At 36.8% G+C, this 16,125-nt stretch overlaps 3 protein-coding genes across 6 annotated transcripts; 2 read left to right on the forward strand and 1 right to left on the reverse strand.

Moving 5' to 3' along the window:
• Positions 1–210: 210 nt before the first annotated feature.
• LOC133843165 (protein FAM76B) lies at positions 211–896 on the reverse strand. The gene is made up of 2 exons (XM_062276590.1): positions 754–896; positions 211–693 (listed from the first exon to the last, which is right to left on the reverse strand). The coding sequence occupies exon 2, from the start codon at positions 687–689 to the stop codon at positions 336–338; it is 354 nt and encodes a 117-aa protein (XP_062132574.1). The 5' UTR covers positions 690–693; positions 754–896; the 3' UTR covers positions 211–335.
• A 1,053-nt stretch (positions 897–1,949) lies between these two features.
• On the forward strand, positions 1,950–11,245 carry LOC133844913 (uncharacterized). Of its 4 annotated transcripts, XM_062279206.1 has the most exons (9): positions 1,950–2,538; positions 6,867–7,064; positions 7,528–7,812; positions 7,877–8,113; positions 8,847–9,001; positions 9,395–9,460; positions 9,575–9,825; positions 10,906–11,011; positions 11,079–11,245. In XM_062279206.1, the coding sequence occupies exons 1-7, from the start codon at positions 2,018–2,020 to the stop codon at positions 9,589–9,591; spliced, it is 1,479 nt and encodes a 492-aa protein (XP_062135190.1). In that variant the 5' UTR covers positions 1,950–2,017; the 3' UTR covers positions 9,592–9,825; positions 10,906–11,011; positions 11,079–11,245. The 4 variants fall into 4 exon arrangements, with proteins under 4 accessions (XP_062135190.1, XP_062135192.1, XP_062135191.1 ...); XM_062279208.1 differs by lacking the exon at positions 8,847–9,001; XM_062279207.1 differs by lacking the exons at positions 10,906–11,011; positions 11,079–11,245 and adding an exon at positions 9,891–9,975.
• On the forward strand, positions 10,966–16,085 carry LOC133845739 (uncharacterized). The gene is made up of 6 exons (XM_062280297.1): positions 10,966–11,011; positions 13,188–13,776; positions 13,984–14,560; positions 14,625–14,695; positions 14,756–15,045; positions 15,108–16,085. The coding sequence occupies exons 1-6, from the start codon at positions 10,966–10,968 to the stop codon at positions 15,335–15,337; spliced, it is 1,803 nt and encodes a 600-aa protein (XP_062136281.1). The 3' UTR covers positions 15,338–16,085.
• The last annotated feature ends 40 nt before the right edge of the window (positions 16,086–16,125 follow it).

Consider the following 16,125-nt stretch of genomic DNA (forward strand, 5'->3'; position numbering starts at 1 on the left):
ATTTACTTTGAGTGCACTGCGCTCATTTAAATGCAAATTTAAATGAAATTTTAATCCAGTTTAAGGACTCTCCGCTCTACGCAACGAAACCTTTTGATGTTGGGGCAGATGGCCGACAGCCTGAAGCATCATCGATGTTGCCCCAATTGCCACCTCTCCTGACCCAACCTGGACAATGCAACCTTATAATAATGAATCGGTTTGTTGTAAAACTTAATGCTCGTGTTTGGTCGCATGTAAGTGGCCCAATGAAGCAGAGGAGGGATTGGATACTGCAACAGTGAGCTCTACTTAAACGAGGCTCAACAATATATATTTGTATTTTATATATAATTTCATTTAATGTAGCAGCCATTTGCCGCCATAATTTTCTTCCAGCGTTGTGACATAGCGCAATTTCCACGATCCTCTGGTGAATCTGGAGAGTCCTTCATCTCGTGTTCTAATTCAAGATCCAACTCTGGCGGCGGCGTATTTGAAACTCTTTTGACCAAGTGAAATTCGCAGCGTTTGCAGTGTATATCCTTCATATGGCGTGGTTCGAATTGTCGATTACAAATGATGCATCCTCGATAAGATAATCGACAACGTTTGCAGCGATGCTCCTGCTGAGAGAGTTCATGCCACAGATAACGATGATAGCAGTTGCTGCATAAATACAACCTGGAATCGCAATCGTACATGTTCATATTGCTGCAAGTTGCGAAATGATGAGCATAAAAAATGCAAAACCTTAAACAACAATCAAATTACCCTTTGAATTTGCTTTAATTCAATGCTGTTGATCTTCTTTTATGTGGCAAATGTAATCAACTCACTCTGAATTAAATTTCTCATGGACTACTTTATGAAATATAATATTGTATTTCTCATTATGTTGGTAGAATACAATTACGTCACTTTTATGATGCATTTAAACCTCAGTCGATTGATTCTCGGCTTCATTGCGAGGGCTTACACTTGCAAAAATAAACCATTCAATGAATAATATAACAGGATCACAGAAAATGCAAATTGTGAATTTTAAATTTGGCATTCAGTTCTTTCCTCAGTGTATTCTTAACCAAATTATGCGCAACTTTAATGCCTCATTTGTGTCGGGAATTTCCCGTTGAGATTTACTTATTCCATATGTCCTTCAATCTTCAGCGCTTTTATCTCGCAATCTGTGCATATGAGAACACTCACACACACACACACATTTATGGCTACTTCGTTCGCACTCACACACACATGCTCAATCACTTATACGGCATAATTTACATGGCATTAAAAACGGCAATAATGATTTATTGTTGTATGTTTCGTAGCCATCGCCGCCGTTGCAGACACGCCACAAAAACATATTTAAAGCGACATATTTATGCTTAATGAACAGTAAACTGATACGAGCCTACAATCAGAAAAGACTGCATAATATAATATTCATAAGCGCTTAATAGCACATATCGAAAAGGCCATATAAAATTATGAGTTGCAAATAATTTTATGACCTTGTGTAGCTTAATTAGTCTATGATAGAGCTTCGTGTGCCATTAAAACCAAATTGCATTTAGTGGGGGTATGAAAATCATACTATGACTTAAATAGTATACTTACCTTTCCTTTAGTTTTTAAAGGCTTTTTCAATTATTAGTGCAGCCTGTATTTAATTTCAATTGTACGATTTGAGCACAGCCAGAAAGTTTGGTAGTTTTAAATTCATACTATTACTTAAATTGTGTATGTAATGTTATTTATTGTATACGTTTTTTAATTTTACTCTAGTTTTTTTTTTTGTAAGGATTCGCAACACTTTTATTATTTATTTTTACCGCTTCGCTCGAAAGTATGCTACAAAAAAGTTAAAAAGTCCGCTTAGACCCAAATTGCTTCTATTATGTGAAATGTGTGAAATTCATTCGATACACATTAAATAGTATATCTAAGTTGAGTTTTATTTACTTGCTCTTCTATGTTTTAGTGCAAACAATAGACTCTATTTAATTAAGTATACGCAACCGTTTCAAAGCGCCTTATGAATTTTACAGAGCAGCCTGAAAGTATGCAACACGAAGAATCGCAAAGCAACACGTCAAGAACAATGACGAGCTGGGATGGCAGCAACGATTCGCTGACAGCATCCACAGCATCGCTGCAACAACAACGAAGTGAAACAACACCACGAGCTGGACCAGGACTTTTGCTATTTCCCGGTACCGCTCAAAGGCATCATGAAAATCAGGCATCGAAAGCGAATTCGACAACACTAAATGCGAATGCAAATGCGAATGTGAATGTGAATGCGAATGAGAACGAAGTGGTCATTAATCAACGGAAACCGTATAGCATTCGCAGCTTTCGCCGTCCTCCGCTTTGGCAGCCCCCGCCGGCCAAGCAAACAAAGGCGGCGACAAAGGAGGCAGAGACGCCGCAGGACGGAATTGAGAATACAGCTTACATAGCAAAAGCGCAGGCATTCATAATCGAGTTTCTGCAAGGCTCGTCTATACACGGTTTCATCTATCTGGCGAAATTCGGGCTCAACTTTTTGGAGCGGTAAGTTTGAAGGAAGCAAATAATTAAACAAAATGGCTTTGCTCTAAATAAAAATGTTAAGAGCTTTAGATTCTTTTTGAACAGTAAATAATATGAAATTCATTCTATTAAATAATAATCTTAGAGCTTTTCATTTATATAATAATAAATATAATATAAATAATAATATAATAAAAATAATAAATATTCTTCTTTTTGAGCAGATTTCAATAATAATTTTAAAAGCTTTAACATCATTTTATACAAAATATTATTATTATATATTATATTATTTTGTTTAAAGCGAAAACTAAAGTTTACATAGATAGTAAATAAATATTTTATTTCGTTGAGTAAATTAAATGTTGAAAGTAGCTTTCAGAACACGCATCCGCTGATTTCAATCGTGTCCAATTCTTTCAACCAATTAATTTTCAAATTAATTGAAACCAAAAAACCTCATTACAGCCTGGCACCAAGTCAAATCGCAACCAAAACTTTCGCTTTGGCTTACTTTCGCTATGGTTTCGTTCAGTTCCAACTATTAAATGACACCCAAACTATAAGTCGAGGACTTAAAATGTTCTAAAGCACTCGCACGTGCAGACCGCAGCATTGAGATTCAAACTCCAACTCCGAATGCGATATCGCTGGCATATGGCATCGGCCCCAAAGGGATGTGCGTGCCTATATATATACAGTATAGAGTAGACAGTGATAAGTTCTCTTTCCCCCCTCGCATACATAAAATTACACATGAGCAACAAATTTTTCTACATCCTTCGTATGCGTTAGCTGGTGGTGGGGGGGAGAAGTATTATTTTTGCCGTTGGAATTTGTATTTGGTGAAGCAGCAGAGCAATAAATCCTAAAAACTGACATGACATGACAAACAGGATTACACGGAATGTCTGGCAAGGCTTAAATTGGTAACACACTCCATAACAGAAACCGAGAGGGGCGGCATCACATGTGGGAACTGTCAGCATAACAAAAATGGACCACAGCCAACCCGCAGCTGAGGGTTAATTAGTGGATAACAGAACCTGGCACGCCAGACTTAACTCCAATCCACTCCATGGCTCCATGGCAAGCTCCATTACAATTTTTGTTAGTTTTTCGAATGCGGAGGAGACAGGTGTTCAATGTGGCACCAGCTAAGGGGAAGTGCAGGGGAAATGGCAAAATGGGAGATGCGAGTTGTGCCACACGCAAAGCCAGGCTCTAATTAATACAGCGCCCCGCCTTGCCCCGCTTCGGTTCCATCACAATGATTTGTGCTGCCAGCAATTTTATTTATTTATTTCCGCACTTCACTTTGATTTATTCACTTTCGCCATAGCAAAGCATAAGCAGCGTAGGGAGGGATCGACTTGTGCTTATCCAAAGTTGTCTAGATACTCAGTAATTTCAATTTCCCTTTCTTAAAATGGAAACTTAATTAAATATTAATATAAATATTATTTTTATTTCATTAATAATATTATAAATGCATACATACATACACAAACAGAATATATATAGAAAATTTATTATCTTGTTTATTGTGTTATTCTTTTTATTAGCATACAAATAATTAGATATTCTTAACATAAAATATATTCCAAAATAGTAATTAATATTACTATAATAATAATATTAAAAAATGATCTATTGAAGAACTCAAAAACAAAGATATTTAAAACATTTTACTCGCTCTATCCAATTACAATTTGAAAGAATATTAAAATATCATAAATAACAATTTATGTTTAATTTATTTTATTGGCAAACATACTTAATAAATATATATTCTTAAAATTAATTATTAATTGAGTATTGGGGGTCATAAAATATATTTTTACATATAAAAAATATGAAAAAATTCATAAAAGAAAATAATATTAAAAACATCACAAAAAAGCTTCAAAATACAAAAATCTTTATAACATTTTACTTACCACTAACCTAACCACTATCATTAATTTGTGTTATATTTTATATACAATATCATCTGCCTAAAATTCCCTCTTCTAGAGTAGGAAACTTAGCTTGTAACTTGCATACTCTCAAGTAAGCAGCTTTAGTTGCCAGCAAAGAGTTTGCGTCGCTGACATCTCAATCCCCAAAACGTTGATATGGCAACAGCTGAACTACTTCTATAAAGGGAATGGATGAACTACTCGTTCAGGTGCATGACTGCTTAATCCGCAGCCAACAACTCAAATAGGGATCAAAATGCACTGCAACGAATAAAAATGCACAACGCAGAAATTCATATGAATTGCGGTTAGTTTTTCAGGGAAATTGTGCAGAAGCTGAGAGATAGTAATGGAAAATATATATTTACAAGTTTTTATATACTTTAATAAGCACTTGAGATAGCACAATTAAATAACTGAAAATTGTTATAATTAAAAATAATTTCTAAGCCTTTATTAATTCGCTTTCAAAGAGATCTACGCAAGTGGTAAAATTAAACCCTTGAGAACTCGAATCACTTATTACAGAATTTCCATCCATTTGTACACTCATATGTGGATGTGAATGCATCACTGAACTCCATTCACGCACAAAATGTATTCATATGAGTGTTGAGTGATGATGAAACAAAGCAAATGACTGACTGATAGACAGACAGACAGACTGACAAGCAGACTGAGGGACAGGCAAACAAGTTGAGTCTGACATACGCACTACGTGTATTTGCATTGTGCTGTGACGGACGAAGAATTTTCGTTGTCTAACATTTTCAAAATATAGGAACGAAAGTACTCTGCGAGTAGGAAGAGGAAACAACGGACATTCCAAGCCTCGTCATAACAATAAAGTGAACGAGTAAAAGTGTTGAAAGAGACCTGCTTAACTAGAAAATATCCTGTATATAGAGCGTAAAATAATATTAAAAATTTAATTTTTATTTTTAATGAAATTAATTGAATACATATACTTACGGGTTTCAAAAAAATTTATTATTTTAGTTACGTTTTATTTATTTAGAAAAATTAATAATGATGAAAAATAATATTGGAAATATATTTTGGTTAATTTAGCGAGTACAATAATAAGTTATACATTTTATTAATGTTAAATATTTCTAGGTCATAACAATATTTACTATATAATAATAATATATTTCAAAACGTCAATTGCACTTTGACATTATAGAGATATTTGTTACGAACTAAAATCTTAATAAATAAATTTATTTAACGTACACAGTGAGAAAACAATTTGCATTGAAAAGTAGATAGCAAATCTTAATCAAATCTTTAAATAAGGCTTTTAAGTTGAAAAAATCTTTAATACAATATTGATTTAAGATTTTATACTTGATTTGAGCAAGTTTTTTCTTTATGTGTAGTTAGAAGTACTCATACTTTTAAATGGGTGTAGAAAATAATAATATTTATTATAATATATTTACTTTAACTTAATTGTAAGATATATCTTTTTTTTGGAAGTCTATATTTTTGATTTAGAATATTTATCAAAAATTCAAATTTAAATTGTTAAATTGCAAAAGTAATCTTTTAGAAATAAAATGTATATATAATATATATGAAATACATACATGTACATATGTAGAAACAACCGTTTGAACTTATACCTAAGACAGTCCCTTAGTTCAATATACCCTACACATTAAACTATAATACTCACAGGATACAACAATAACCGAAAATGGAGAAGTTTACAGAGCTGTGACAATTTGAAATTTGAAATAATTTGGTGCAGAAGCGGAAAGTGTTGAGCATTCCTTGCAGGGAAATGTTGGAAAATTAAAAGCCAAGTAGCTGTTACAGCAACGAAGTGCCCACATATCCAAGTATATGACAGTGTGTGTGTGTGTGTATGTGTCAGTGTGTGTGTGTGGTGACAGTGCTGAAGGCTTTATGAGCCATTGCTGGCGTCAAAATGTCATCATTGTGTGGTGGAGCACTCGGAGAGGAATTCAGCGAGGATTTGCTGCCTTTTGTCAGACTTGTTATGGCTACTCTTTGTCTATGTCTATGTGACTGCGTGTGTGTGCTGTCTTAGTGTTGGTTGCTGTCTATTTTGGCTGTCGTCGCACTTGCAACAAATAATAAAAATGGGGCGACTGTGAAAGGGTTTTACGCCAACGTCGCCTGCCGTTCATTGACTCCTTTTCCCAAACTTGCCGCCAGTCAGCCATAATTCTTTTGTCGCGCATATTTCGCTATGATGCTTACCAGAAATTTACACGCAATAGATTTTTATGTGCATTGCCAGAATGCACACGCAAAAAATGATTTGAATCCATATATCATTGTGAAATTCTTTTGCCTCGTATTTTTTTGCGTATATTTTCTTGATTTTGTTTTTTATTTTCTAATTCATTTCTCTAGCATGCTCTGGTTTGCATTCATATGCGTTGCCCTCTTCAGCATCATCTCGCTGAGCCAACGCACTTGGCAGCGTTTCCAGACCTCGCCCATGGTCATCTCCATGGATCGCAACAAACTTGTGTGGAACACCAGCTTTCCATCGCTGACCGTCTGTCCGCATAAGCGCATCGATGAACTCAAAGTGGATGACTATATACTGTAAGAAAATTGAGTAAACATTCATAATATTAACATCATTTTTATGGTAGAATATATTTTGATTTATTTTTTAGTGTTGATAGTTTAGAGTATTAAAATGGAAGTACTATGAAATATTTCTACTATAAGAATTCTATTTGCATTATCTTTAGAAAATAGAATTCTTACAGTAGAAATATTTCATAGTCACACAATAAAAATGCTGTAGTAGTCAGCAGTTTATTGAAATATGATGTTATACTCTCATTATTAATTAATAATAAATAAAGGATACTTTAAATGTCTACTAAGATGATTTGGATTCTTAGTATAAAATTTAAATAAAGAAGCCAAACCAAAATATATATATCAGTTTTAAGCATTTCTTAGCAACGTAAAAGCAACAATAGTAGTTTTTATTTTAACACCCAGAATCCATTTCCTTGCCTGTCAATCCATATATAGTATAATCCTTTACTCGCAGTGCACACATCGAGGAGTTCGAGGATGACGAGGATAAGGACAATTTCCGGGACTTTATTGAGAAACTTGCCAGTCTCACATATGACAATTTGGAAACTCTGCCACTGAACAAGTCGTATGGCATCGATAGCAGCAATTACTTGGATATACTCTATGAACTGAAATGGCCCTTCGAACCGGAAATCAGCAGCGGCGCCGCCGTCAAAATGTTCATCTACGAGACACAAACGGAGTTTGGCATTTGCCACTCGGTCAATTCTCTGGTCGCCAGATACAACTCTTTTCAGTGAGCACTCGTTGACATTCATTTTATTCAACTGTGAGAAAACAAACTTTGATTTGATTTGCAGATATTGGCGTGCTAACGACTGGAATCTGCTGGATCATGGGGATCGAGTGACAGTTCATCCGCTGGATGGCGAGATCTATGCCCAGATTATTAATCTCTCCACTGCTTACGATGTCTACTTCCATGGACCTGGCGATGTGCCCAGCATATCGAAGCAACGTTACACTTTTCCCGAAAGCGATTACACAACCGTGGAGCTAATTGCTCTCGAAATCTATACGAATGAGGAGGCGAGAGCGTAAGTTGAACTATTTAAAGTTGCTTTATTAATCTGAATTTTTTATATATCAGATTTTATATTATTTTTACTACTTCTTTGAGTTGCTTCAGCAGTCTGAATTTTATATATTTAAGATATTGTATTATTTTCATTTTTAATTTGTAACCTAGAGTATTAAGAATTTTCCATTAAGCTTACTATCATACTACTCAGGAATTACTTTAGTTTTTAACATTTATGATCTTTATGATTTTGTATTATATAAGGTAAATTCTGTTTAGCTGTTTAAATCTAAGTGTCAGTGACTATAGAGCTATAATTTTCTTTGACGGCGCTTGATATACCAATATATTCTAAGTTTACTATTGAGTATATTTCAGTATTTCTTATATATTTATTTTGTATTAGTATTGTGTTTTAATATATTTATAAGAATATTTTACTGATAATACCACTTTCATACTGTACCGATTAGCAGATCACCATATATACCAAACATACTATTCAGTACATTTAAGTTATTTCGGCATATTAATTTTTATACTTAAGTATTTTTTTCGTATATTTATAAATGTATTCTACTGATTATACCGTTTTTGTACTATTTCCTTTTTATTATAATCGTGTAGCAGCTGCTATATTAATTATCTTTAGTTAATATGTATTATTTATATTTCTTTATTGAGTGTCCATAGCTAATAGATAATTAATTAGATAATTAAATAAATATCCTCCTCCTATTTTATGATAGGTTCACCACGAAACAGCGCAAGTGCCGCTTTCAATACGAGGCCGACGATATGCAGACGGTGCCCATTTATAGCTTTGGTCTCTGCCTCTCCGAGTGTCGAATGTTCTTTGCACTTCGCATCTGCGGTTGTATTCCGCACTTTTATCGCAATCGCTGTAAGTCAACCTGGCTCCCCCAACCGCTGTGTTGAAGGCAAACCGCCCCAATTATTTATTATTGTCCAATTTTAATCATATTGCCGCGCTCATCCCCATCCACATCCTCATCCTCATCCTTATTCGCATACTCATCTGCGTCCTCAGGCGCATTTCCATGCCATGGCCAGGAAGCATGTGCCTCGTTCACATAGTTGCACTTAATTGTTGCCATTAAATTTAACTTTTATGTGTCGACGTTGACGTCGTTGTCGACGCTGCGCATTTTATGGCGCAAATTTGCTCATAAAATGTTTAAATAGTTCCACTTGAAGTTTTCACGACTCCCTTACCTATCTTTCTCACTCTCACTTTTTATCTCTTTCTATCCCACTATCTCTCCGTCTCTTTCAGTACGCAGTGGTCGTCGCTTGCCGGTCTGTGGTCTGGAAGGCATCGGTTGCTTGGTCAAAATTAAACGTGAGCACATTTTTTTTCTTCAACTTTCTGAACATGCAAATATTTATCCCAAAAAAAAATTCTTATTACAAAAATATTTGAACATTGAACGTGACCATCGTGTAATTTTTTCAGTTGTAGTTGGTCAGTAAAGATACCAAAAGTTCCCCGAAGGAATGTGACACTCAAATATTAATGAATATCAAGTAGCTCGGCACTAATCGCACATAACAAAATCCATTTATTAATTTAAAAATTTTCAAATTTTTCTTCCTACTGCCTGTCGCAAAACAGGCGAAATTATATCCTTAAAGTCGGACAAATATAAAATCAATTGCAATTGCTTGAGCAACTGTGATGACTCCAACTTCTTTGTACAATCCTATGTAAGTAGCACAATCATTACAATAATAATAACAATAAACGAAGCAAGTTTGAACATTGCTTACAGCTGCACGAATACATACCCTGTAATGTTTGAATTCTGGAAATATCATTCAATTTTCATTTTTACATTTCTATTATTTTGCAATTATATCACAATATTTTTAAGAACATAATATTTATTTTAATTAATAATTCAATAAATGTAAATTACATTAAATTAAAATTTGTATTTTGTTTAAATGTTCTTCTTACAATACATTATTTTAAAAATATTGCCTTTTCACAAATGAAATTATATTACAGCTAAAAAATGCAGGCAAAGTAGACCTTATTTTTAAACATATCAACAAAATTGAAAAATCAACAAATATCATAATAGCTATAATTTTTTAGAACAAAATGAAATTCCTACAAACAAATTTAAGATTTAATATTATTCAAAGAACATATTATTTAACAACTGTTTTCTTCACATCACATCGTTACACAAAAATTCTTCGTTACTTATTTACAATACACCCGCTTTAATCGGTTCAGTTAAGTACGCGGTATGCTTGCACAGTTTTCGAAATGTGTGTTTAAAATTGTTAGCAACAAAAGCGCCATCTATCGCTCGTTAAAGCTGCAGGACACAGCATCAAGTGGGCAGAAAAGCAGTCTGGGAGTCTAGAAGTCTGGCAATTCTTGATGGGAGCTGGTTGGCTTGCTGGCTTGTTAGCTTGTTTGTTGGTTTGTTGGCGCCTCGAAATGTTGCCGGGCACAAACATCGAAATTGTTGACCGAGGCCGTAAAAAATAATAAGCGCACAAAAGTTGTTCAGCAACGGGCGCCTTGAAATATGCAATTACTATTTCTCTTCTCCTCTGTTTTGTTTGGGACGCTTCGGCGGCAACTGTAAACTGCAAACTCGACGCAGCTCAAAGTTTTGTTTAACTTTTTTTTTTTCTCGCGGCGAAACTTTTTACATTTAATAATAATTTCAGCTTACTTGACTTGTTACACTCGTGTTGTTCTTGTTGTTGCTCTTGCCATTTCCACACATTTTACTTCCCTTTTTTTTTTGGCTTGGCAATTCGCAGAGGTCGCGCGTCTGGTTCCTGGGCGCTAATCTACAATGGGGCATTATTGATTATCCCAAAATGCAGCTGCGTCGCGATGTGCTCTTCTCCTTCGCCGACGTCTTGGGTAAGTCAACTCTCTGTCCCATCAAATCTTTACAATTTTATTTATAATTTAATGCTAATGCTTGCAGTTTATATTGGCGGTCTGGTTGGTTTCTTCCTCGGTTGCAGTGCGCTCAGCTTTACGGAGATTATATATTATTTTACGGCACGTCTGGTGCGTCGCATGTTCTCCAATTAAATGTTACTACAATTCAAAACTCTCATTGCAAATAAAATGAAAACATTGTTTATAGGCCTCACTCACATCAGCACCGTGTTCAATCAATAATAATAAAATAAATTTCTGCAAAGTTGGCAAAAATCATTCAGGGACAGCACAAACACAATACAATTCAATGGTAGATAGAACCCTCCCCCCTTGGTTCTGCTGCTGCTTGGCATTTCAATGAACTGTTTTGTCTCTGCGTCCTGCCATCGGGTCAGAGGTCTCGAGTCTCAGGTCTATCGTCTATCGTCTGTCGTCTGGCCATTCATTCAGCTAGCAGATTCCTCGACAAATTAGGCGCATTTTTGTATTTCTGCAAACCTTGTCGATTTTTATTAGGGGCTTGTGGACAACAACAACAACTCGAATTTATTATTTGTTGTCTGTTGTCTGTTTCTTGGCAAATAATTTGTAGTGGCAAGTTATTTAGCTCATTGAATTGTTTACTTTGTTTTAGGGTCAACGCGGGTAGCTCAATTCATTTCTCCACTAATCGAATCAACTGATAAAACTTCACTGACTGCCCTCGCTTGACTTTTGTTTTGTAACAATATTTTGCACATGTGATTGAACTCCAACTACAACTGACAACAGACCAAATGCTAGTTAACTTTTCCTATGAATTTCTGCCATGTCATCGGTAATGAGCAATGAGCTTGGAGATTTAGGTCAACATTTTGGAAGGACATTGGCCAAGATAAACACTACTTAACGATTTCACAACCCTTGGAAGGAAACAAAAACACAATAGAAAATCTACATTTAAATGTCGAATTTTAATATTTTTATGCGCAAAATAAAGAGTAAAAACCAAAGTAACACTCACACTTTGAAATCCACTTTTGCTTCGTTCTTCCCCTTCGACACAATCAAAACTCAAAGGAATTGTCTGCGTGCAAAGCTCTTTTGCACCTTTCCTGAACTTCCCGAACGTCCGGAGCATCAATGGCAACCGCAATCCACGTGGGGTTTGTCACCACCAACGCCCCCAAATCGCATGCATTATACATACGAGTACTGCTCTACGTATTTATGAATGGGTGGAGGGATGCATGTGCTCATTGGCCAACGGCGGGGGTTGTGGATGGGGATGGGGATGAGGATGTGGACATAATTCCAAACACTGCAGACTTTGAAGTTGCCCTTCTGAGGACACCGACAAAAAAGGGTAGCATCATTCTTTGCCGCATAAATTTTGGAATTATTGAAATTTATGTTTGAATTGCGTGCAAAAAAGGCGAAACTGACTGTGTGTTCCTGTTTCAAAAGCCGGCAGGCAATTCATCACTCTCTTGATGACCTTTATTGTTTGATAATCGCATATTAATGCCTATTGTTCGGAGAGCTTATCGCCAAGAAATATCACACACAAATACTGTATAGCAATAGTACTACGTCTTAACACATTATTCTCCCAGTCCTGTTTTTATATATCAAATTTGAAATTGCAGTTGAAATCTCCCTCCACTTCTTAAGTTATAAAGCGACATCTATCGCATAATTGTGGTTACTACGCAAACTCACGAAACGTTAAGTTGGCTGCGATTGCTTTCGATGCGCGCCTAACGATGAATGGAAGAAAATAAAAACAATTATATTTGCTGTATGTAAAAATTTATTTTTTATTTCGTTAATCCATAAAGCTAAATTTGAAATTATTTGTAATGTCGTGTAGGGTTGCAAAATATCGATGACTGCAAGTTGCAAAAACGAAACATCGATTATTTCGATTGTGGAGTCATCGATATTTCTCGGGCACGATAAAGTAGAAAGGTGGAAGTTTCCACAAACAAAAATAGCTAGCAATTTCGCACAGAATGCACAAAAGTGCGCCACCTTGGCATTGGGTTTGCACTGCTGCTGCCACGACAGCAACAACAGCATTCACAGTAGCAACAGCAACAAACGAGAGTAATCTTCGACGCGGCAGCAGCAACATACATGATACTGCATCGACAAAATCAGTGATAAGGTCTGCAATGTGCGCAGCATCATTATCACCACCACCTCCACCTCCACCTCTCTCACAGTTACAACTACAACTACAACTGCGACTATCATCCCCCCGCCTCCCACAGTATTCAATGGCTGCTACTAGCACTACTGCTGATATTCCTGCACACAGTGCCGCCGTCCAAGGCAACTCACATCAGTGGCGACTTTCACACCGCCGACTTCTTTCAGTTCCTCATCAAGTTTGGCTTTCAGAAAGCGGATCCTCCATCGCCGCGCAGTCTGCCATCCTATGGCTACATCTATGGCAATGTGACGTCCAAGGATACCTATAGTGCACCAGTTACGCTTGTCGTGCTGGACAAATCCACGTTCGTGGACTTCTACAGCAATCGCACTTATCGCAATCGGGAATTGGCCTGCTCCCGCATGTTCTCGCGGCTTCAACGCATCGTCTACGATCCTGACTGCAATCCGAGGGGCAAACGCGACTTTCTGCGACGCGTACCCTGCCCTCATGGAGCGCTGTGTGTGGACGAGGATGCGCCCTCGAATGTCATTGCCGATCATCAGTTCACCTACGTTATCAACTTGGAGGCGGAACCACGGTAAGTACTAAATACAGTATATAAAGCTATGCTGGTATCTTAAGTACACAGTGTATCACGATATCAGTTGTTCGATAAGCTACCGCCTGCCTACTCCATTGATTGCTTTGAGTGCTGTCGCACTCTCTGGTTTCACAATTTGATATGTTTGTGTAAACAGAAGTCAAATCCATAATTATCTTACATGACTCATCATCTTTATTCTAGCTTCTGGTATGTGGCACTGGTGGCCTGCTATCGCAATCGCACTACATGTGAATGGCATGCCCATGAGACTCTCGCCAGGACGAGCAATCGCAGCAGCAACATCCTCACTACACTGCAGTACAACATTAATCTGGTGAATCTGCATCCCAACAATTCGGCAGCGCATTTGCTCACCTTTCAGTACTCGTACGATCAGCAGAATCTGCTGGAAATGTACCTCATCTTTATGCTCGTCTACATTGTGCTGTTGCCCATGCAAATCTACGCTGTGCGCCGCCAGAAGCATCCCGTGACCAAATTGTTTACGCTGAGTCTGCTTAGTGAATTTGTTAGCTTGGCCCTAATCACTGTGCATCTGCTGCGCTATGCCACCAATGGGGTTGGTGAACCCAATATGCAAGCTGCCGGCGATGTTCTGGACATCCTTAGTCGCACTACATTTATGCTGATACTGCTGCTGCTGGCCAAGGGTTGGGCTGTGACTCGGCAGCAAATCAGTCGCACTGGGTGGATCATCTTGATGTCCATTTGGGTGCCATACTGTGCATTCCACATATTTCTCTACATCTGGGATCGGGTGAGTTGTCCACACATTGAATTCGATTATAAACAATTTATAATTTCTTTGCATTGCTTTGCAGACGGAAGTGGATATCATATCCGATATTGATGAATACCAGACCTGGCCAGGTTGGATTGTTCTAATCCTGCGGTAGGTTACCAGACTGTTTGTTGCTTAGCCATTATTTTCATTGTTTAACACAACTTTTAGCACCATGTTCATGATGTGGTTTCTGTACGAACTTCGTAACACCATGAAGTATGAACACTCCAGCAAGAAACTGGACTTTCTTTTGCATCTGGGCGCCTCCAGTTTGGTGTGGTTCATCTATCTGCCCATCGTGGCTATTGTGGCGTTGCAGGTGAGCCCCATGTGGCGCTACAAGCTGTTGCAAGGCATCACCAACTCAGCTGACTGCATGGCCTACTGCGTGATGACCGGACTCCTGTGGCCCAATCGTGCCGGGCAATATTTGCTGCTAGCGGGCACCAAGTATGCAGGTAAGACAATTGAATAAATTAATTTGCAAACATCTGTTTAATCGATGCATATCTCCGGGCAGGCATGGATGAGCTGGACGAGTTCAACGAGGCACCGCATATTGTACGGGAACGGGAGCGTCGTCGCAACTCGCCACCCGATGATATATCCATTGGAACGAGCAGCGGTGGACGGGGCATGGTGTTGTCCACAAGCATTCCACATTCGTTGAATGGTGATTTGCTGGAGGCAGAGGATATGGCTGCCGAGTTACTTACTGATCTGAACAAAAATAGTCATATAGTGGCATAGTTTGTTAGTTGGTCAATCAACGGCAGCAACGGGTTAATTACTAAGCTTAGTAGTCAAATGTGCTAAATGAAAACAGAAACGAAAGAGAGAAAGGAAAAACACAAGAATGTTAATCATACTACACTACACATACTACCTAATATTATTATATATTATACTATATTTACATACATGCATAGTTATATTCCACTTAGACGTACACACATACCTACACACACATATAGTATAGTATATATACATATATATATATATATATAGTTTTTAGCCGCCTACAACGAAGTCAGTGAGAGTGCAAAGTGCAGCAAACATTGTTGTGTGATTTATCAAATACTTATGCTTGAATTTAACAATTAGTTTTGTTCGTGAGATTTGTAACCTAGACATAAATAATTACGCATAGATTGATTGCAAATGAAACGCTTGAGAATTATTTCATTGTGGTATCATATTAAGAATACATTTTAACAAAACTATAGTTAAGCTTTACGAGTACCATTTAGTATATGCATGTCGGACACTATCATTCATATGTAGCTACAATAGTATTTTGATAAGAACAAAACGGATGTGAAACGAAGAAGTTATCTATAAGCAACACTAAAACCACAAATTGCAAATGAAAGTGAAACAAGATAACCCGAAATCGCAATAAATAAATCAATCATTTTTCAATATGCATACATGGCTTGATAATAAGTTTACCTTATTTATTTGTTAAGTAAATTGAATTAATAAATTAATTCAAATATTGCTAGTTCAGGCATTCTTAACTTCGCAGATTCCACCTT

The sequence above is a fragment of the Drosophila sulfurigaster genome, chromosome 3 (assembly GCF_023558435.1).
Source record: "Drosophila sulfurigaster albostrigata strain 15112-1811.04 chromosome 3, ASM2355843v2, whole genome shotgun sequence".
NCBI classification, from domain to species: Eukaryota; Metazoa; Arthropoda; class Insecta; order Diptera; family Drosophilidae; genus Drosophila; species Drosophila sulfurigaster.

Bases quoted from the DNA above. Each gene is read 5' to 3' on its own strand.
- LOC133843165 (XM_062276590.1), bottom strand. From the start codon at position 689: ATGAACATGTACGATTGCGATTCCAGGTTGTATTTATGCAGCAACTGC.
- LOC133844913 (XM_062279206.1), top strand. From the start codon at position 2,018: ATGAATTTTACAGAGCAGCCTGAAAGTATGCAACACGAAGAATCGCAA. The intron at 7,065-7,527 runs GTAAGAAAATTG...CTTTACTCGCAG, and splicing joins AAAGTGGATGACTATATACT to TGCACACATCGAGGAGTTCG. The intron at 7,813-7,876 runs GTGAGCACTCGT...TTTGATTTGCAG, and splicing joins GCCAGATACAACTCTTTTCA to ATATTGGCGTGCTAACGACT.
- LOC133845739 (XM_062280297.1), top strand. From the start codon at position 10,966: ATGCAGCTGCGTCGCGATGTGCTCTTCTCCTTCGCCGACGTCTTGG. The intron at 14,696-14,755 runs GTAGGTTACCAG...CACAACTTTTAG, and splicing joins TGGATTGTTCTAATCCTGCG to CACCATGTTCATGATGTGGT. The intron at 15,046-15,107 runs GTAAGACAATTG...ATCTCCGGGCAG, and splicing joins AGCGGGCACCAAGTATGCAG to GCATGGATGAGCTGGACGAG.